Raw genomic sequence first — 22,430 nt, 5'->3', positions numbered from 1 at the left:
TATACTCAAGTGCAGTACGTAAAAAACTATTTCAATCTGGGCTGCATTACCCGAGAGCATTGTTGTGCTATAATCATCAAAACTAAGAGAGAGAGAGAGAGTTCAAAATAATACTTTTTCTATCATTTAACCATGAAAGTAGCGTAACAATAATTTCACTTATTCACTTATCAGGTCAGTTGTCAGAGTCTTAGCCAAGTGGGACTGGAAGTGTCTACTGCTTTTCACCAATCCTGATGAGAATGAAAGAATTGGACATCAGATAGATAGCCTCAATCAACTGAGTACACACAAAATTCAAAAGGAGTTCAATTTCAACAGGAAAGCTACTCTATCTACCAAACAAACCATCAAAGGGTACCAAATATTTTTTGGACCAAGCCATGAATATATCCACGAACTTTGGATGCTGCCTGAGGTCATGTGATGGTGCTAATAACAATAGGCCCGGTCTGGAGACAGATGAAATCTGAGGAGCTGAAATTTAGGTCACGTTCACAGCTTCTTCCCATGAAGAGCCTCCGTTGCTCGGGTCTCACGCTTCGGAGTTGGAAGTTGTCTGCGCGTAACCCCTGAACACGGAAAAAGTAAATTCTCCCCGAGCACCCTTCCAATTACCTCACGGCTGCAGAGCTTTGTCTCCACAAACTGGCGCCCCATTTTTTTTTTTTCAGTGCCGGACCTGACGGAACCCTTTTTTTAGGCATACCTCCATTTTTCTTCCTTTTTTTTTCACGTTTCCAGAGAGTGAGCGCGGAGAATTCCAGCTCGTGCCAAACCTGCGTCCATCATTAGGAGGCTCTTGGGGCGAAGCGCCCCGACCGAGAACGAAACACAGAGCTGGCATAACCCCAACATCCACACAGTGGACAAAAAAATATATATAGAGAGAACGTAATGAAAGCTTAATAAGCAAAGTCAGGATAGGGGGGGATAGAGAAGAACTAAAAAAGAAAGGAAATATATGGGCGAAGAGAATGGGAGGCATGCCTTTTCAGCCATGTTGTGTCTGGGTGGCGGCGACAGAGTGCCGCTGTGGAATCGGAACATTTGCTGGGGCGGCCTGGGGTTCCTCGAGTCGTCTGCCACAGCCCAGAAATGATACTAACAGCAGGTACGTATCAAAACAGGAAACGGAGGCAAGTTTTCTAAAACCTCAAATTGAGTGTGTTTTTTTTTTTGCCTCAAAGGGCAGCAAAAACATCACCATTCCCTCTTCATTGAGCTTTTTTGAATGAGCTTTTATGGCAAGCAACTCATAGTTCACAGAGGACATATATATACCCTTACGCATTTGCATTTGAACTTTGTGGGTTTCAAACCAACAACCTTCCCCTTCCGCGGTGTGCTGGCACCATGTTCCATCAGTTCAACCGGAGGAGGAGGAGGAGGAGGAGGGACAGGGAACTGGCCAGTTGGAGGGAGAGCGTGGAACTGATATCTCGCAGGGGCTTTGCTGCATGTCTAACCTCCGCTGCTGTTGTTGTGGTTGTGGTGGTGGACACTGCTGGGGTGAGGAAATGGCTGTTTAATTCTGGGCGGCGGGCCGGCATTTGAAATCTGTTTGATATGACAGCCTTGCCGCATACCTCTGAGATATCTCACAACAGGGCCTGTCAGGGGCGGCTCGCCCCCAGATGTTTATCCGTCTGCGGCAGTATCAATATATCGGATGGGTCTCTCCGCGCGGCTTCTGGTCTGGACAAACACGCTATCAAAGCTGCACATTCCGGCGGGGTGCGTTTTTGCGTTTGATTTTTCAGGCTCATGAATCTCTCCTCGGGCCGTCAATTTTCTGGTTGGCCTGCTTGCATCATCATGAAAACACACAGCCTCATTGCAGACACAAGAAAGATTTACAATATGCCATGCTGCTGTGAAATCTACAATTTTTTACTAGGCTTGTTACATAGCTGGTTTGATATCCAACAGGGGGGTTTCATCCAAAGCAACAGCCGTGAACCGGACATCATTCTTCATCCATCCACCTGTCCATCATTCCACATATCCTCCTTGACATCCATTCATCCATCCATGGAAACTGAATCCACAATCTGTTGCAAACTGACGTATTTTACCATGGCACCACTGTCCCAGAAAGATATTGTATTATTCATTTTTCACCATTATTCTGGTCTAATTACACCACCAGACAGAGGAACCATGTGGGACTAGGTTGATAGATCCTATGCCAATGCCCTCAAAGGGACCCCTCTTGAGACCAACTAGGCATTTCAACACCTAGACCCAATAGCTCAGTGATTCAACACCTGGCTCCAGCTAACCACACACACACACACACACACACACACACACACACACACACACACACACACACACACACACACACACACACACACACACACACACACACACACACACCATTGCTCAAGCTCACAGTAGCGACTGGCAGAAGGAAATGACTTCAGCTCGGCTACAGGAGAATGGGCCTTTCATTTCGCCTCTCCCTTATTAGGGCTTCAGACTATGTAGCACCACACGCTAACCACAGTGCCCAGGGAATGAGAGCTGATTCCCTTTCGGGCTGCCAAGTAACAGGGTGGGGCTGACAGCGAGGGTTCGCTAGTTCTGCCAGCGGATTTAATAACTGTGATGGTCAGTTGGCTCACTTCAAAGTTTCAGTGTAATAAAAAAAAATTATTATAATCACCTCATGAACAATGAACAATGTAAAAGCACACAGTTGTAACAAAATTGAGGTCGACGGGCGACGGAAACATACCCGCTCACACACACACATTTCAGCACATAGAAAAACCAGACATTAGCCAATTCACACTGAACGTATACAGTTTTGAGAACAAGCAATGAAATGGACGCTCTTGTTTGTTAGAGACTGTAGCGTCAGCAGTGACTCAAGCTCGGAGAGATGACTAGACTGGACCAGCAGGTCAGCAGGACGTCACAGCACCCTAAATGCCCTTCAGTCTTCTGTGAACACACCGGTCATTTGATCTGCTTGGGTTTCTGGTTTCGGTGAGAGCAGACTTTGCCCTGCGGCCTTGTTGACTCTGGTGTGTTGACTCAGGAGCGAAGATAACGAATATGATTGAATGATGGGCAGATCGGGGGGGGGGGGGGGGGGGGGGGGGGGGGGGGGGGGGGGACACCTTCACAGCTCTAGATGACATCACTAGTCAACAATACGTTTTTAAAAATGCCCAGTTGTTTCTGAAAGATGCACTCTTGATGGAGTCTTTCAAAAGTTTAAGGTTCAGTACAGAAAGTTGTTTGTGTGACAACCTCATTTCCGCTGGGTTTTTCATAGCTGTGTTCTGTCTAGAAATCGAAATGTTTATTTTTGAAAAGGACAAGTTCTAGTTCTATATTGTATTCTTGTGTACTATTTACCTAAGTGTACTATTTGATAACATTGATCATGGCACTGAGAGCTAATGCTGAAACAGAACTGTATGTACTAGCAGTGCTGGTACTAAACTTCTGCCAGGTGATGGCAGATACTGTACTGTACTATTTCATAAAGTCGAATATATCAGTGGGATCCAAACAGTTTTTTTCCTCCAGCAATTGTTGTAAGGTGCTGTACTAGAGCCAAGTAGACTATCCGCAGACTTAAATATATTCTAATATGAAGTGAGTGTGTTAGCGTTGGCCGATGTGTGTGTAATTGTTAGTGTTGACGTATGTGTGTCAGTGAGTGTGTGTGTGTGTGTGTGTGTGTGTGTGTCTGTGTGAGAGAGAGAGTGTGTGAGTGTGTTGATGTGTATAACTGTATGTATGTAATTTTCTCCTTCAGCTCTGTCCGCAGAGACGAAAACTGTAGAACTGGCAAACCATGGGTGATCCAAAATAACACGGTGTGTGAGGCAGCCTGGCAACAGCCTGGCATATGAAGAATGGCAGTGAGTGCTATAATGAGTGCTATATCTATAAAAACAGAGTGAGCAGTGCCACCTGTGTGTGTGTGTGTGTGTGTGTGTGTGTGTGTGTGTGTGTGTGTGTGTGTGTGTGTGTGTGAGCCTGGTGATTTAGCCTTGTTATGATGTTTTACTAGTTTGGTGTTAAGTGCTGACCAGAGAAATGATCACTTGCATATAAATTATGATACCAGTGTGCGTGCATGTGTGTATGTGTTTGTGTGTGTGAGAGTGTGTGTGCACATGTGTGTGCGTGCGTGTTTGTTTACTTGCATTCTCAAGCAGCCTGGATCTTACACCACTGACCACAATGGTTACACAACAGGATAATCCACATGTACAGGATGTCTGAATCGAAAAGGGTTAATTATAGTGTCCAGTCTGGCTGTCCAAAGTGCTCCCAGATTCATTCATTCATTGGAGCCAACTTTACTACACATCAGTTCAACTTCAGCTTTATTATTTTCTATTTGTGGTTAGGGACCTTCAGTCACATGCCACATATACGTCCTAACACTCACGCACACGTTTAGTACCTTCCATCAACCTCTTGCCACGGGCACGCAACATACACACACCTTATCACTCATACCAGCCGTAGGTTCGTCCATCTGTCTGTATGTCAATCTCATGTTTCTTGCTTACTATCCTCCTCCCTCAGACACACGCACACACACACACAAATACCTACCCTAAGCTCACACTAATGTGATAACAGGCTTTAGTGCATGATGTCGCTAGGCTCCCAACCTTCTATTCTGACATCATTACTGGGCCACTCAATGCAGGCCCCCCCCGCCCCATCACAAACAGAACTGGATCTCCAACCCGTCCCGACCTGGTCCACACTCAATCAGACTCATCAGAATGGCCCAAAATGGGGAACCATGGGCATGAGGCTCTAGACTTGTCAGTGGTCTTACTAAAAAGGAAGTTCTTATCTAGGAGGAAACAGGCCCTTCTGAGATAAACTAGACACACTTCCGCTAGTCGAAAGGGAACAGTCACGCTGAATTTGGTCCGGTCCCAAATGGTGGACTCGTGGTCTTGTGGCCCTCATTTGCTTGTGTGTGTGTGTGTGTGAGAGTTGAGGTGTGCAAGAACATTCAGTGTCCTCCATGCTTTGTGCTCTTAGGCAGCTTCGGTGTGTCCTTCACATATCCCTTTCCGTGGCCTGCATCAATGCAAACTAAGTTTTATCTTGATACAAAATTGGTAAGGACCAATCATGGGAGTTTTGACAGCAGCTGGACAAACGTGGTGATGATTTTCAGTTGTCAGTTTTTTTTTAAGTCACCTTGTTACTCTGCAAGATGATAAAGTGGCTATGCATGCAAGTTAAAAAGGTGAACATAGAACAACTTGTAGAGATTCATCATCATCTATCATTGTTGAGCAATTGCACATGCAATATCCTGGCAAAAAAAAAAACAAGATGCAGAAACGTAACTGTTGAGTGAGACAGCTACAAGACCTAGGGCACAATGTGGGATTGGGAAAGGATGTCTTGCTCAAACACACAGGAGGTACTGTGCACAAATCACCCTCAGGTTACTGGACAAGGGCTCTACCTCCCCAGCCAAGACCAATCAATCAAAACATTTCTATTGTGAAATACCACATCTGAATAAAGAGATTCTCCTACGGTACAGCAACCTGTACTTCTTTTATGAGCTAATGCTTTAATATTAGCCACAACTGTGTGTGTGTGTGTGCGTGTGCGTGTGCGTGTGCGTGTGCGTGTGCGTGTGCGTGTGCGTGTGCGTGTTGACTCGGCAGCTTTGAGTGCCAAGCTCCAGGTCAGAGGTTGGTGTCTAGAGGGGGGATTACCTGTGGTCTACTGCCTCCTCCCTCCTCCCTCCCCCTCCCCCATCCCCACCCTCAAGGGTGGGCTAGGGGTGCCAAGGACATGCGTTATCTACCAGCGAGGGGGTGGAGAGGTAAACCACCGGTCAAGTGAGACCAACCACAAGTGAGACACACCACACAGACTATATGCAAACACACATGACCAGATCTCAAGTTCTACATGAGAAGCTGTGAGCGATGACAAAACCTTGTTTTCTCAGGGGCTTAAGAAGGTCGAGCTGGGCCCACAGTGATGATCTTAGACCACATCTCTGGGTTAATATAGTGTAGAGGTTGGGGCCTTGGTGAGCGTGTGAGGGATGCCTTCAGAACGGGCGGCAGCTACTGAGACGAAAAGTCACCGTGGCAACTCACTCACCTCCACGATGCTGCGGAGGTCCCTCACATACATGCGCTCCGTCTCGATGATCTCCATGATGACGCGGTCCAGGTACGTGAGCTTGGGATTGGGCGCCATGGCTTTGGCGGCGAACGGCGAGAGCGGTGCTGGCTGATGATGGCCGTGACCTACTCCTCCTTCGGTGGTTTCCGAGGCAACCGCGTTGTTGTTGTTACACTGCTGCCGGGCTTGGGGCAGGTCCGGGGGGCAGAGGTCGAGGTCGACGTCCGGCGGGGCGCCGCCACAGGGCGGGCTGTCGTCGCGGGAGGAGCCTGAGGAGCCAGATGAGAGCGTGGACACCAGGCTCACCGGTCGCTGCCCCACGCCCACCTCGCCGCAGTCCGACAGCGTCGCCGTGGACGAGCGCTCATTGCTGCCGACCGAAGCCGTGGACAGCCGTGGCGACTCTATAAGCGAGAGAGAGAGGAAGAGAAAGGGAATTAGAGAGGAGAAAAGGATAGAGAGAGAGAGAGGGAAAGAGGACAGAATTTGAAAGATAGAGAGGGGGAGAAAGAAAGAGAAGAGAAATAGAGAGAGGAGATATCAGGAGAGAGAGGGCAATGTGGAGAAAGGGAAAGGCAGAGAAAAACAAAAAGAGGGAGAGAGAGTGTAATATATATCTCATCATTCAACATGAAACTGACTGCATTAGAAAAGTCCACCGCTCATCTGGGTAGGCAACAATCAGTGATGTAAGAATAATCACAGCCATGTCACATCATATCCAGGTCTGGTCCTATGCACTCCGCATACCGCACACTTAACTTGTCTCTCCGAATAAACCCTGGAATGCCATACCCTGCCAGAGTGTAATTGCTGGCCCTTTTTTTCATGGCATTGTCTGGTTTAATCTTATGCTGGAAGACAAAAGGCAGGATCACGCAGCACAATGGCCTTTCTTCTTAAAGTAAGTCGGTCTACAAAAACAGCAAGTAGTCCACATTTTCCAAGAAATGTGGATCTGTTTTGCTCTCAAGCTCTCTGTGTTAATGTTTATTCCATTCACCAATATATATATATTTATATTTAGGTTTTATAAGTGGATGTGCGGGTGTTTGTATTGAGATGAAGGTTTACCACTGGGGTTCCTTTCACAGCAATGTTTACTTGTGTATTCTGCGACATCATATAACAAAAGCCTGGGAGAGATTTGATGAGATCATTAATAGCATGCATCACCACAGAGCTCAGCTACTAATCCAGAGAGCGTTGCGAGTTTCCTGGAGACAGTACACAAACAAGTATCAGTGTTTCCCCTACCGTTATATTAGGGGGGCGCCCCGCCCCCCCCCCCCCCAACGGCACCCCCCGCCCCCCCTGGAAGGTCAAGTTAATTTTGTTCAATTTTATTTTCTATAAACCGCCAGATCACAACGGAAGTAATTTAAGGTTACCTTTCCTATAGAACAGGTCTATAGCTTGTTCTTTTATAAAGCAAAATAAATAGCCTTATGTTATTTATCTTATTTACACGACGGCATGTAATTTCTGTCTCTACATGGTCGCGCGTTTACAATTCTCTGCCCTCTGTATCGCGCATGGCAGTTCCGCCGCGATGCACACACACACACACACACACACACACACACACACACACACACACACACACACACACACACACACACACACACACACACACACACACACACACACACACACACACACACACACACACACACACACACACACACACACACACACACACACACACACACACACACACAGACACGTGCGCGTACACACAGGTGAGCACGCTCCCACCAGCGGACAGAATTGGGCTTAAGAATCAGTGCACAGCTACGGACACTTTTAAGCTTTAAAAAACGAATATCCAGGCGTTTATGAATCCGGCAGAGATCTTTTCCTAGGTAGGGTCGACAATGAGGCCCAATGAGAATGGCTACAACAGACATGGAAACAGAACGTACGTACAGAATGTCCGCACCGAAAATTCAGAAATAGATCTGGCTTCCATTTTTTATCATTTTCAGCGAGTTGTGCGTGGCCCTTTTTACATAGAGTCTGGTAATAAATCTATGAAATGTAACGAAAATTATTTATTTTGCTGTGAATAATGAAGGAAGCAATAAAACCGATTATTTGCCAAACCCTCAAGAGCTGTTGCCATGGAGATTTAACGTTACTTTCTGTTTGAAGACAAGGTAGCAGCTAGCGTTGAAGAATGGATGACTTGAAATTGGACGACTTTAAATTAATATATGAAATTGAACACCTATACGGATAAAATAAATAAACAAGGATAGCAAAACAGATTGATAAGCAATGAGAACGGCAGAAACACAGGCAGGACGTCAGATGACGAGACAGATCATAGTGTCACAGGCTGTTTTTTTTTTTTTTTCGTCATATGAAGGCTGAGACATTCATAACATTTTATTCAGTCGTACTGGTCCTTTTGTAATGCCAACATGTGCACTTCGTTGTGGATAAGTAAAGCCTATTCTGCTACATTTTTGTAGTCCTAGTAATCTTTTGTTTGGCATATTGGTGAGGTTATTAAGAGGACCATTTCTCAATCGTTTTGTTCTTGATGAATTAATGTTTGTTTATTAATCAATTATTTTCAACAAATAACTCAATTATAATTATAAAGAGGACAATTCATAACTTTTTATTGCTACTTTCACTTGTTTCGCCAATTTCATTGCAACAAAAACCTAAAAATAAAAACTTTCATCGCAACTTTTTGGAAAAGCTCCTGCGAAATCAGGAATTTTAGGCCGCAAATATCTTAAAAAATTTTCTTCCAGAAGCCCAGAAAGATACACCACTGCAGCGACAAAAGCTGCACACTTTGTGGATAATTGTCATAAAAAGACATGTTCCGATGTTTAGTTGTTATATTGACTGCTGTCATTAAAAGAAACACATGAACACCATGATTCCTTTAAGCGTTTGTGTCGGTGGCCACGCCACGCCACGCCGCGCCGCGCCGCGCACCGTGCCGCCGTGCCGCCGAAAAGCTCCTGCGAAATCAGGAATTTTAGGCCGCAAATATCTTAAAAAATTTTCTTCCAGAAGCCCAGAAAGATACACCACTGCAGCGACAAAAGCTGCACACTTTGTGGATAATTGTCATAAAAAGACATGTTCCGATGTTTAGTTGTTATATTGACTGCTGTCATTAAAAGAAACACATGAACACCATGATTCCTTTAAGCGTTTGTGTCGGTGGCCACGCCACGCCGCGCCCCGTGCCGCCGCCTCCCCCCCCCCAAAGCTGTAAACCTAGGGGAAACACTGAGTATGTCTCGTCTGAAGCAGGTCTTTCCGGATTTTGTGTGGCTGGATAATCGAGATGGTCTATCAGTAAACAACTGGATCCTGACACTTGCGCGCGCGCGCACACACACACACACACACACACACACACACACACACACACACACACACACACACACACACACACACACACACACACACACACACACCTTGCCTCTGGCACTTTGCTGTCCGTGACTTCAAATTTGACCCTTTAGCCTAATGCTAACCCACTGGCAATACCTTCAGTAATCTTTCCCATCAGGAAGTTCAGGGCCAACGTGTTCTGACACTGAAACAAGGTCACACCCTATTAAACATGCCTGGACTAAATTGGGATAAATGGTAAAGCAATCAGATTCTTACATAAACCCCCCCCACAGCAAGGGCACACGCTGCGTCGTGACTACGGCGCTGACTGGGCTCATGCCGAGAATCTGACCGCAGCACCAAAACAGCCGAGTAGGAGTAGGACTCGGCATGTGATTTAGTCCAAATATGCATATACGTATGATTGACAGCTCTGCCATGATGTCCTGTGTCTATTGTTAGAGGGAGTTCTTTGTTGGGGATGATAGCCATGTCCTCACACAAACCATTTCATTCAGAGAACAAAACACTATTCTTGAAAGGAACAATGAAGTGTAGACTTAATGTAAATAGAGATACACATTACATACACGGTATGTAAACAGAGATGCACATAGCAACCAGGGATTGGGGAGTCGGCTGTTGTTATGTACTCATTATATCTCCTCAGGACGTTCTTTTCCAAATAGCTCTGAAATTACTTTTAAAAGCTCCCTGCATGACTTGGTTGACATAACTCCAGATGATGGGTACTGGGAAATCGTTCCCATGTTATCTAACAATTACATAATCACATTATGGCCTTTGCGGTGTCGAAGCTTGTTTTTATGACACGCAATGACAATGAGACCAAGAGAGAAAGAATTCAGACTATTGTGTGTGTATGTGTGTGTGTGTGTGTGTGTGTGTGTGCCTGGTATTATGTATATCTTCTGGACTTAAAATCTCCTAAACTGCTGGACACACGCACGTCTGTAAGCACAGCATTAGCCTGGGAAAACAGGATTAGCGGGGAGCATGACAGCAGAGCAGAGGGGCCTTTTACCGCCACACACTAAACATCTGTGCGGGGCATATACACAAACACATGACACACATACAAGTACAGCCTCAGATACAGTTACAGTTACAGTAACAGGCACACACACACACACACACACACACACACACACACACACACACACACACACACACACACACACACACACACACACACACACACACACACACACACACACAAAATGGGTCAGTACTGAGAACATCCTCAGGAATGAAGCAGTCGACCACCACAGAAGAGGAAGCATGGGGAGGGACGCAACCCCGCCCACAGTCACAAGGGATCCCACAGACACCCATCTTTCACAAACAAACAAACAAACAAACAAACAAACAAACACACTAACTGTTCATCAACACACTTCACCAACACCACTCATTCACACAAATGCTGCATTCATATGAACACTGGACATTGCTCACAAACACGGTCTACACACTGACTGTTCACACACGTAGTCTACAACACTCGGTTCACTTGGTGTTCATTTACTCAAACACTAGTCCCAGAAATTCTCACTCTTACTGCGCTGCATTCTCATTAGGCCAGTTGAAGTCACTTCTAGGGGATAGGGGTAAAATGACATGCTAACCTTTACAGTTACATATATACATACATTCAGCAACACAAACTATAACTAAATACTGGAAACAAGCACTCCATATGTGGAGCCCACATAGTACCACAGCAGTATAGGGGGCAGCGTTCCATCATTAGACACTGAGAATGAGAGCGCTACACCACAGGCCTCTGGGTGCCACCTTATTACAGAGCAGACAGGCACCGGCGTGTCTTACCAGGGCTCGTCCTAGCAGGGCTATCATTAGGAGAGGGTGTGTCCCCCCCACCCCCAGGAGGGCAAAGTTATGCGGGCATCAACATTATGCCATCACACCCCGCACGGCTGGGCATGTGGCAGCTAGCCTCTGTGCCCACCCCGGGGTGATGCAATCTGTGCCCACCCCGAGGTGATGCAATGAGTTATGGTGAAAGTTGATCTCTTATGAGTTGTTTTATACGGAAATAAAATGGCGCTGCGAGTTCATTATTTCGAAGTGTCCCATTTTCTAAGCGGCCACAAAGGCCTGACTTGGTGCATTTCGCTGTCACCGATGTGATTGCATTTTTCAGGCTGACCAAAACACAACACTTAAAGCCATGACTGGTGCCAAACAATCATAAGACCGTCATTGGCTTTTTATGCATGCTTTAACCCCCCCCCCCCACCACACACACACACACACACACACACACACACACACACACACACACACACACACACACACACACACACACACACACACACACACACACACACACACACAATGGGTTCCATAAATCAAACACATTGTGAAGAAATCCAATGGAAGCCTTCTCTGTCTGCCTCTGGAGACAGAAGACAAAGTCAGAAGCTCAGAAGATGTGTGAGACGTGTGAGACTAGTTCCCAGCAGACAATAAGACTACACCCAATTGGGACACATCTACCAGGCATTAATAAAGGCTTATGAAACTGTTCCACATATAACACACTCAAGAAAAGACTTAGAGAATGTGGCTGTGAGGTCTTTGAGCTGTGATTGGTTCCCACATTTGTAGGAATCTGGAGGAGGGAGATCCAAGTAGCTCTTGGGTGTTCAGTGTTCAGCAGTGTCCCTTTACTCGTACGTTTAGTGTTCAAGTGTTAGTGTTTAATCATCCGAACATGCAGTGATCATGCATTCACTGTGATCATCCATTTGAAATGATTGGTGTGTGCCTGTGTGTGTGTGTTTGTAAGCGTGCACATTTCTGCCTCAAGCGAATCATTGCGCATGACATCGATTTTGAAGATTGCTATGATATAATTGGAGTGATCAGGGGAGAAAGTCAATTTGTCAATGGGGCGCTTGATTTGCACAAGTTCAGCTGATCGCCACGGTAACATACCCACTAGGCAGGTGTGTGCTGGTTTCAGGTCTATGACTCTGCACAGAACCGAGCTGGTTATTCTGATTCCATCTAACAACAGAAAACCACAGAAGACAGTCAGTTGTTCCTCATGACTCAAAAAGCAGTGTCCATTTTTTGTCCATGTCCATTATCCATGTCTGTTTGTAAAGAGAAAAAAATTGGCTTGTAATGAGAATGTGACAATGACGTACATGAACCGATCCAGTATCTGAACTAGACTGAATCACCAACATGACTCCATTGTAATGAGCTTGAGACGTTCTCTTGGCCAAGCACCAAAAACAGAGTGGAAAAGAAAAAAACAGGATCTATGTGAACACTCCGCTATGGCCACAGTTTATTTAATACATGTTCCCAGCCCTGCACTACCACAAAAGAAGGGAGATTTTTCTCTTTATCTTTTGGCTCGTAAAAACAGCGCTTCAAGGTCTGTGGAACAGAAGGGGGGGGGACAACCCCCCCCCCCCCCCCCCACCCTCCTGCTCCTGTTCCTGTTCCCTGGCACCCGTCTTCAAATCCCCGTCTCCCTTAACCCACTTCCCCCTCCTTCTCGCCAAAATCCCCCAGGGTGCATTTCAAAAGAAAACATTTTCAAACCCGGCCGGCATCTCCCGTCAGCCCTTCCCCTGGGCGCGTATGCTGGACTTCAACCTCTAGAGCAGTTGGCGGGATGCACAAATCTGACACACAGACACAAACCCACATGTATATACACACAGTGACACATACACATGTACTGCATGTACTTACAATACATTTCAAATAGACATTTATATGCTTACAGATACACACATACACAGTCGCACAAACTTCACGCTTGTCCACATTTTATATGGGACTTTTAAGTGTTATGTTACCTGGCAACACAATCTACAAAAGCAAACATGGGTACAAATCATAGCTGGTTCTCAGTGCCCCCACCCTTCCCTGAGCCTCTGCATACAGACATGCCTCTGGAGACCCAGCATTAACCCACATTAAATACAGCTCTCCCCTGCTGAGACATCTTGTCACCCTGGGAAAGGCCTCCGTTCTGGGGAGACCTAGAGACTCCTCTCACGTCTCCTGTGCTCAGCCAAAATGGAGCTTCGCTCTGGCCCACAACCCCGCTGCACTTACACCAGGCCAGGGACGTAAACGGCGATTATGAGGCGAATAAATCACTGTTTGCCCAGACAGCACAGATGAAATGGATGAGTTTTTATAGTAGAGGACGACATGTGGTTGGATGCATGCACTAATGTTCAGTCACCACGGTGCCCACTGCAACACCCCCCCTCCCCCCACCCGCACCCCCCACTTAACAAAGCTGATGTTCCTCTGATGTTTAAAGCCCATGTTTACACACCAGGCTGGGGTTTAGTAAGACAAACGTTTGGCCTCCATCAGCTCTGCATGCTGAATCACAGACCATAAACCACATTTGAGTGACTGCAATCAGCAGCTACAGCTGTGAACCTCCGTTTGAGAAACCAGTGGCTGTGGAGAACCTCTGTGACTGAAGCAGAAACCAGTGGAGTTCAGTCATTATGAGGGGTGAGCGACAGTGGACCTCTACTGTATCCACCATAACTGCTGCTTAATAATCAAGATCAGTGGAACAAAGTATGCCATATTCACAGAGTTAGCCCAGTTAGAGTCTCGAAAGGCTCCAATTTTGCAACTTCAGTGTGGACCTTGTTGGGAATTTATTGCCACAGGATTATTGCATGAGAACTTCCTTTTCGTCAATCGATCATTCTGAGAGTGAGGACATACTCATGTTGAAGGGAACACTCCGTGCTCAGCTGACGGTGCTCAGTGACTAACCTGTGACTCAGCAGGGTGGGTATGTCCACAGGTGTGGTGCAGAGCCAAAATGGAGAGAGTCGCTTTTATTCTCCTCTCTCCCTCTGACTAAGCCTCAGCCCCTAGAGCAAATGTTTACACAGAGCTTCCTTCTTCCTCCGTCATGATCATGTCAAAAAGAACTTCCAATCATGACCTCCTGGAGCGTGGGAGAAATAAATGTGGTTTTCAAATCAAAATAATATTTTTTTTCTGCTGTTGGTTCTCCTTGAAAAGAAAAGGCTGAAGTGATCATGCATCTCAGAGCCAACATCCGTTTTCCTTCAATGAATGAACACAGCAGAAGGGATACCTGAGTGGGTCACAGCATTCCCCAGTCTCCCACCTTCTCTCTCTCTCTCTCTCTCTCTCTCTCTCTCTCTCTCTCTACGCGTGTGGTTGAGTGTTTGAGCGGCTCCTGAAAGTGAGTGGTTTCTAACTATTCTAACTTATTTTTTGGTACGTTTTTTGTACATGTTTTTCGGCAAACTGTTTCTTTGTTATTTTCCGTTGTTATCAATCTCTACAGACGCTGTAGATAGTTTTAGTTTGCTTTATTTTTTTAGTTTGCCCTCCCGCGGAGTTAGCCACCAGCCTTGGCTGGCAGCGTGACTGCTACGGGCATAATGGAATTTCAGCGTTCTAACGAGACAACATGGGTTAAAATTCAGTGTTCCGCAAGTGCGAGGAGTGTAGTCTTGCCATTGGTGATGTGGTTGGCCATGAAAATGTTAAATCGGCCTCCCGTATGAATAATGCAATTGTGGTCTTTATCAGTACGGTTGACAAAGCTAGACAAGTAATTGCAACAGGTATTGTGCTGAATGACGCACACACAACCGTCCTTCCACTTAGCTCCCCTTCCAAGAAAGTTATTATTTCTAACGTTCCACCTTTTATTAATGATAATTTGATTGAGGATAAGCTATCGGTTATGTCGTCTGGTTTCATCCATAAGGAAGATTTCTCTGGGTTGCAAATCAACGCTTCTAAAGCATGTTGTCTCCTTTCCGGAGACAGGTGTATTATGGTGCTTGACAATGGGGGGAAGAGCTCAACCTGACAATTAAGCTAAATGTGGATGGATTTGAGTACCACAGTTTATGCTACGACCGATGCATTGCTGAGTGTTTTCACTGTGGTTGTGTGGGTCACGTCGTCCGCGACTGCCCACGGAAAAAGAATAACAGTGCTGAAAGTGCACCGAAAGTGGCTGAAAACGAGCTCAGAAGGTCCCCCCGCAACTCCCCCTCGCCCGCCGAAGCATTTGCGCATGAAGCTAGCACACATAACATCTCTAGCAAATCAGAGGAACACCTGATTGACCTCATTACAGAGGGGCTTGTAGCCGCAGCTGGTGGCTCCACTCCAGCTGGTTCAAATGATAGCGCAGTTAATTTGATCACGAAAGAGTTGACGGCTTTGAGCGAGAAAGACGGTAGACCTGTATTAGAAACACCTACAGTTAATGTTAATGCCGAAGTGTCGGGCTTGCTTTCGCCAGAGCCTGCCCAAGACGTTGCAATGAGCGGTGGATTTAAGACCCCGTTCAAGAGAAAGGCTGAGGACAGTGCAAGCTGTGTACCAAGGGCAAAAAAAGGGGATGAACACGATAGTGACGAAGAGTCTGTTTGCTCTAATCTGTCTGACTCTTCGATTGGGTGACGTTTGTGCACCTGGAGGAGATTTACCGTTGAAGTACAAAGCAGAGGATATAAGCCGCTTTTTATATGAGACCAAAGGGCTTCGTAATGTGAAACAGAGCTTTATTTTTCCTGATCGGCAACAGTTTATTAATGATGTTGTATGTTTTCTGAGAGACAATGTGTTCTCTGGGAAGGAGGCTGCGCGCCTCCGAAAATTCCTGACTAAACTCAGGAAAAAAGTTAAGGAGCAGTCAACGTTTACAAACTCCACACATCCATGATGATCGCGAATGCCCTTACAATTGGCACTCTAAACTTAAACGGTGCCAGAGACAAAATGAAAAGGCTGACTTTGATAGATTTTATTAATTTAAAAAAGATAAATGTCATGCTAATTCAGGAAACGCACAGTGATAAAACAAATGAAGTTGATTGGAGAAGGGGAATGGAATGGGCAGATATTCTTTAGTCACAAGTCCTCCGTGAGTGGAGGGGTGGCGATTTTGTTTTCTAAAGATTCTCTCCCGCTCTTCCTGCCATGTTCAGGATATTGTGGAGGGGAGGCTTTTGATGATTAAAGCAGTTTTTGAAAGCCACACCATGGTTTTTTTAAATGTTTATGCTCCAACAAATGGAGCTGACAGAGTTACTTTTTTTAGCAAAATTGATGAGGTGTTAAATGATTTGGAGGCAGAAAGCTTTATTTTCGTAGGTGGTGACTTTAACTGTACTGTGGATGACAAGCTAGATAGAAATCACCTAGAGCCTCATGCGCCCTCCCAGAAGGCAGTAATTAAACTGATCAATGCTCATCATTTGTGTGACACATGGAGAACCTTGCATCAAGGTGTCAGGCAGTATACTTGGTCTCACAGCAGAGGGAATTATATTCCTTTGCAAGACTAGACAGAATTTATACCCTGGAGAATCATCGCCAACACTTTAAGAGCATGCCATATTCTGCCAACTGGGTTTTCTGATCACTGTGCGGTTGTTTGTAATGTGAGTGTTAAGGCTTTTAAGCCTAGAAGGCTTACTGGTGTTTTAACACATTCACTCTTAGAAGATCAGCACTTTAAGGACACCTTTATTTCTTTTGGGATACTTTTAGGAAGCAAATTGACTCCTTTTCCTCTTTACGGGATTGGTGGGATTATGCAAGGTCCAAATAAGAATATTTTGTCAGCATTACACCTCTAATGTCACTAAGTCAATTATCTCCTCGCTCAAGGTCGTGGAAAATGATATCTTGCGTCTTCAAAGGCTGGTAACACCTGCAGGGGACGGGGACCACCTTAAACTCCTGGATGAAAGGAAGGGCAGGCTAAAAGAACTGTTGGGAGTCAGAGCACAAGGGGCTTTAGTACGCTCCCGTTTTCAGAACGTTACGCTGATGGATGCTCCATCCAAGTATTTCTTTAATTTAGAGAGGCAGAATGGTCAAAGCCGGTTAATGCACATCCTGAGGTCTGAAAACAGGCCAGGAGTTGTCTGACCCTGCACAGATTCGCAATTATGCAAGATCTTTTTATTCTAAGTTGTACGACACTGAATTGGTGTCTAATGATCTGTTGCCCAGTCCTTTTTTCAATGATTTGCCTAAAGTGCCTGATGAGTGTCATGCTGTAACAGATAAGGTGCTAACACTTCATGAGCTTGAACAGGCTGCCATGAGTATGCAGAATGCCAGAGCCCCAGGGATTGATGGTCTCCCATTTGACTTCTATAAAGCTTTTTGGTCATGTGTTGGGAAGGACCTCCTTGCAGTGCTCTGTGAGTGCTTGGGGAAGGGTGCTTTCCCCTTAGCTGTCGCCGGGCGGTGGTTACACTTCTGCCCAAGAAGGGTAACTTGCAGGAAATAGGCAACTGGCGCCCTGTCTCCCTGCTATGCTCTGACATGAAGATTCTGTCCAAGGCTCTGGCTATGAGGTTAAAACAAGTAATTGGTCAAGTAGTGCATTCAGATCAATCTTATTGTATACCAGACCGATCAATTTTTGATAACATAGCGGTAGTCAGAGACCTAATGACTGCGTCAAGAAATGCAGGTATTAATGTGGGGCTGATCTCTCTAGATCAACAAAAAGCTTTTGACCATGTTGAACATGATTATTTGTGGGCCACTTTTGACGCTTTTTGGGTTTAGCCCTGTTTTCACAGCTATGGTCAGGGCTATTTACTGTAACAGTGAAAGTTTGGTGAAAATAAATGGAGGCCTGAGCGCCCCTTTTAAGGTCAAAAGAGGGGGTCAGGCAGGGGTGTCCATTGTCTGGCATGCTTTACTCCATTGCAATTGAGCCCCTGTTACATAGGCTACGGTCTGAATTGAGGGGTGTTTCTTTGCCTTTCTGTAACGAACGTTTCTTTTTGTCTGCTTATGCTGATGATGTAACCATTTTTGTTAATGGCAGTGATGATTTGAATGTGTTACAAACTATTGTTAAGGATTTTAATTTTCTTTCTTCTGCTGAAGTGAACTGGGGGAAGAGCGAAGCTATTTGGGTTGGAGAGTGGGGAAAAAAGGTGCACCGGTTTGTCAGGTGGGATGGTTTGGGAAAAAGGAAGGGTTTAAATATCTTGGTGTTTATTTGGGTGATTGATGTTTTTGTTCAAAAGAAACTGGGAAGGGGTTTGGAAAAGGTTAAGTTTCGTTTGGGGAAATGGAAGTGGCTGCTCCCTCAACTATCATATAGGGGGCGCACACTTATTAATTAACAACCTTGTGCATCAGCCTTATGGCACAAATTTGCATGTATGGAACCCCCTGTTGGACTTATTGAGAGTATTCAGAGGGAAGTGGTACATTTCTTTTGGGATAAACTACACTGGTCCCTCAAGTCATCCTTTTCCTATCAAAGGAGGATGGAGGACAAGGACTTATTAATCTTGCTTGCAGGAGGGACACTTTTCGGTTGCAGTTCATCCAGCGACTGCTCTCTGCTTCAAGTACTCTGGCCTGGAGACCACTGGCTCTTGGCATTCTGCGTGAAGTCCAGTAACCTGGGCCTGGACATTGCTCTTTTTCAAATGGACACAAAGCAACTTGCGCTTGATGGACTGTCTCCTTTCTACAAGAGCCTTTTTAGGGCTTGGGGGCTTTTCAATCATGAGTGGGCAGGAGGACTATCTTCTGTGCACTGGTTACTTGAAGAACCTGTTGTTATGGGTCACGATTTTGATGTGTCATGTAACTTTGCTGGTCTAAAAACTCTGCTCTGTGAGAAAGGAGTCTTGCAATTACGCCATGTTGTTAATACAGCAGGTTGTAATTTACAGAATGTCCAGGCGACAGCCTCTTTCTTAGGAATAAGGTCTCAGAGATATGTGAAACGGTTTTTGGATAAACTAAGTGCGGTGTTAAGTTACCTGGAGGAAAAGTCTCCTGGAAGACTATACTAAAGGTAACATTCTATGTAATACTAGTGATGGTCTTCCGAATATGAAACTTTCACCATCACTTTCAGAATGTGGTCACACTAGCCCTCTGCTAGTGCTTGGGGACTGTGATCGGATGCATTTAGATTCAGTCACTGGGAAGGTTGTATACAAGAATCTTGTGAAAGTGGCCAATAGGGCTACTCTGAAAGGTAGAACGGATACTGTGTGGAGAGACAAGTTAGGTATTGATGACAAAACCAAGCCTGTGTGGAGAGTTTTTTACAAGTCTCCATTGACAAAGAGAACTGGTGATCTTCAATGGAGGATCTTGCATGGTGCCATTGCTGTGAATGCCATAGTGTCTGTGATGAACCCAACAATATGTGATACTTGTCCATTCTGTACAGAGAGAGAGACGATTTATCATTGCTTTATGGAGTGTAATAGGCTTAGTTCATTGTTTTGCTTGCTAAGTCATTTGTTATTTTCTTTTGGAATTGTGTTTACCAAACAAGGGTTTATACTTGGTTTTTTCTACAATCAGAAACACAGAACAAAATGTGAGCTTATTAATTTTATTGTTGGTCAGGCCAAGCTTGCTATTTATATGAGCCGAAAAAATAAAGTCCAGCAGAACATGGGAGATGATGTTATAGCTGTTTTCAAGAACTTAATAAAGTCCAGAATTACTATTGATTTTCATTTTTACAAGCTAACAAGGGCAATTGAGTCTTTCACAGACAGATGGTGTACGGATGGTGCCCTGTGCTCTGTAACAAATGATGAACTTTCTTTTGCTCGATGTTTGAATAACTGATGTACTTGATGTACTGATGTGCGGTGCTCTCAGTTGTTGTACAATAAAGTTTGTTTTAAAATTCAAAAAAAAATTCTCTCTCTCTCTCTCTCTCTCTCTCTCTCTCTCTCTCTCTCTCTCTCTCTCTCTCTCTCTCTCTCTCTCTCTCTCTCTCTCTCTCTCTCTCTCTCTCTCTCTCTCTCTCTCTCTCTCTCTCTCTCTCTCTCTCTCATGAAGGTGGAAGCTGTAGTCTGGCTTACCACATCAGAGGAGATCCACACCCACCTGCTCTGGAGAATGGTGGGTCAATCCATTCATATAAAACCCCATAGAGATGCGGCTGCTCCCCTTCTCTCCCTCCCTCCATCACCCACTCACTCTCTCTCTCCGTCTATCCCTTCCTCACTCACTCACTCACTCACTCACTCACTCACTCACTCACTCACTCACTCACTCACTCTCTCACCCAGCAGACGGGACATCCTGCGGTTGATCTGGAGCCCACGTTCCTCCCAGAGGGCCCTCAGTGCAAACACCTCCAGGCCGGGCCGAAAGACCGCTCCCCAACCCCGCTCCTTACTGCCACGGAGAGAGCCCATAGCTCATCCGATCACCTATAGTCCTCTGATCCAACTGAGATCCTGATCAATCAATCATTCAATCCACAGGTTGGATCCAGCAGCTCCGGAAAGTAGAGATCTCTGCATAGATCAATACCTACATATTCACACACACACACACACACACACTGGCTGAGCGGGCAAGTGAGCCGTTGGCTGCTCCTGTCCCCACCCCGCCTCACACAAGCACGTGTAAACACAGGAGCACGCCCCCTTTTATCAGGAAGGAGAGAAAAAAAAATGAAAGGCAGAAGGAGGAAGACAGCAAAGGCTCTTCCAGTCTGAGTAAGATCATAAGAATGTCCAGGTTGTGCGGTTATCTCTATTCGTCACTGTTGGACAATATCGTAATCAACACTCCCTTTCGCCCCTCCTTTCCTCTACTCTAACTGAAAGGCTCTCTCCCTCCTCTCTGTCTTTTCTATCACTTGTTCCGAGGGCAGAGGTAGCCCAGAGGCTGCTGACCCAGAGGAACAGGGGGAGTAGAGGTATGTGTTCACAACAATGGCACTTTCTACTGGCGAACTTACTATACCGTGTACGGTTCACTGTTCCTCAGAGCAAAGGACGCTTAATATCGTACTGTCAATCAGTCCACAGTAATGATCCTGTGAGGTTATTAAGTATTAGGTTACCTAACATAATCAGTCATGTTTAATATCGCTTGTGCGTAATGGTAGGCCTCTACAGATTCCTTGGCCTTTACTGTTTGGCATTTACACTCTGCTGAATATCCCTAATACCATTTTAATGACAAGAAACTGGTAAGTGTTACAGCCAAAATGGCTGCTTTAAAAAAAAAAAAAAAAAAAAAAAAAAAAAAAACTCTTAACACACTGAGTGCTTCTTCTAAAGCATGTCAGACTCTGACAGTATTCATACAGACAGACTGAAATGTCAGCCCCTCAGTAGAACTACTGATGTGTGTCCATGGTGATCTTTATGGACAAGAATTGTGGGCACATTCCACATCAAAGGCTAACTGAGCAGGCATGCTAACCTTTCCTCAAGGCGCCAGCTGGTTTGAAGCCCACTGGCACCACTCACCTATGCATGCCTTTCAACCTGTCGGGGGGGGGGGGGGGGGGGGTTCAGAAGGACAGAAAAGGCTTCTGGGCTGCGTGGGTGACCGGGAAGGTCATGGAAGCATGAAGGGTCACTGCGGGATCACCATGGAGTCCACAGCACACTGTTGCACTATAGAGCCAGTCTACACCCTAGATCCAGAGCAGTGTGGTAGACCTCAACACTGGACTACTGATCAAAAACTGGTTCTGTTTTTTTTTTTTTCGTTTTTTTTTAAACTTTATGACGAGCTGTTGTTGTTTGAATACTGTAATTTGTAAAACTAAAGCCTCAGGTTAGGTTGAGTCATGTAGAGCCCCTGCCCACTTATGTCGGTCGTGACTACTTGGAATCAACCATCCTAAATGACCACAATGACCTGAGTGGAGTACATTTCAGCAGCATGAACATGTATCGAATACTGGTTCACTCTGTGTTCATGGATAAGCAACACTTTTATCACCCACTCCCATTACTCGTGCATGAGGACTGCAATAAAACAGGTCACTGAAAGCTGTTATTGCAGTTTTAAACGATGCAACACTCAACAGAGCAAGCTGATTGGGCAAA

General features: G+C 45.5%; 1 protein-coding gene across 8 annotated transcripts in view; it reads right to left on the bottom strand.

Annotated features, from left to right (window-relative positions):
• The window catches only part of LOC105907257 (pleckstrin homology domain-containing family G member 3-like), a 72,542-nt gene that overhangs the window by 23,733 nt on the left and 26,379 nt on the right, over positions 1-22,430 (bottom strand). For 5 of the 8 annotated variants that reach the window (XM_031581858.2, XM_031581862.2, XM_031581861.2 and 2 more), the window contains exon 3: positions 6,127-6,554. In XM_031581858.2, the coding sequence (XP_031437718.1) occupies positions 6,127-6,554 (428 nt within the window). Of the gene's footprint in view, positions 1-6,126; positions 6,555-12,504; positions 12,577-20,641; positions 21,861-22,430 lie in introns of those variants that run through there. The other 3 variants (XM_031581856.2, XM_031581857.2, XM_031581864.2) reach the window with 2 other exon arrangements.

This window comes from Clupea harengus, chromosome 15 (genome assembly GCF_900700415.2).
Source record: "Clupea harengus chromosome 15, Ch_v2.0.2, whole genome shotgun sequence".
In the NCBI taxonomy this organism is placed as follows: Eukaryota; Metazoa; Chordata; class Actinopteri; order Clupeiformes; family Clupeidae; genus Clupea; species Clupea harengus.
Note: the sequence above shows the minus strand (reverse complement) of the source record. Positions and strands in the feature narration are given on the sequence as shown.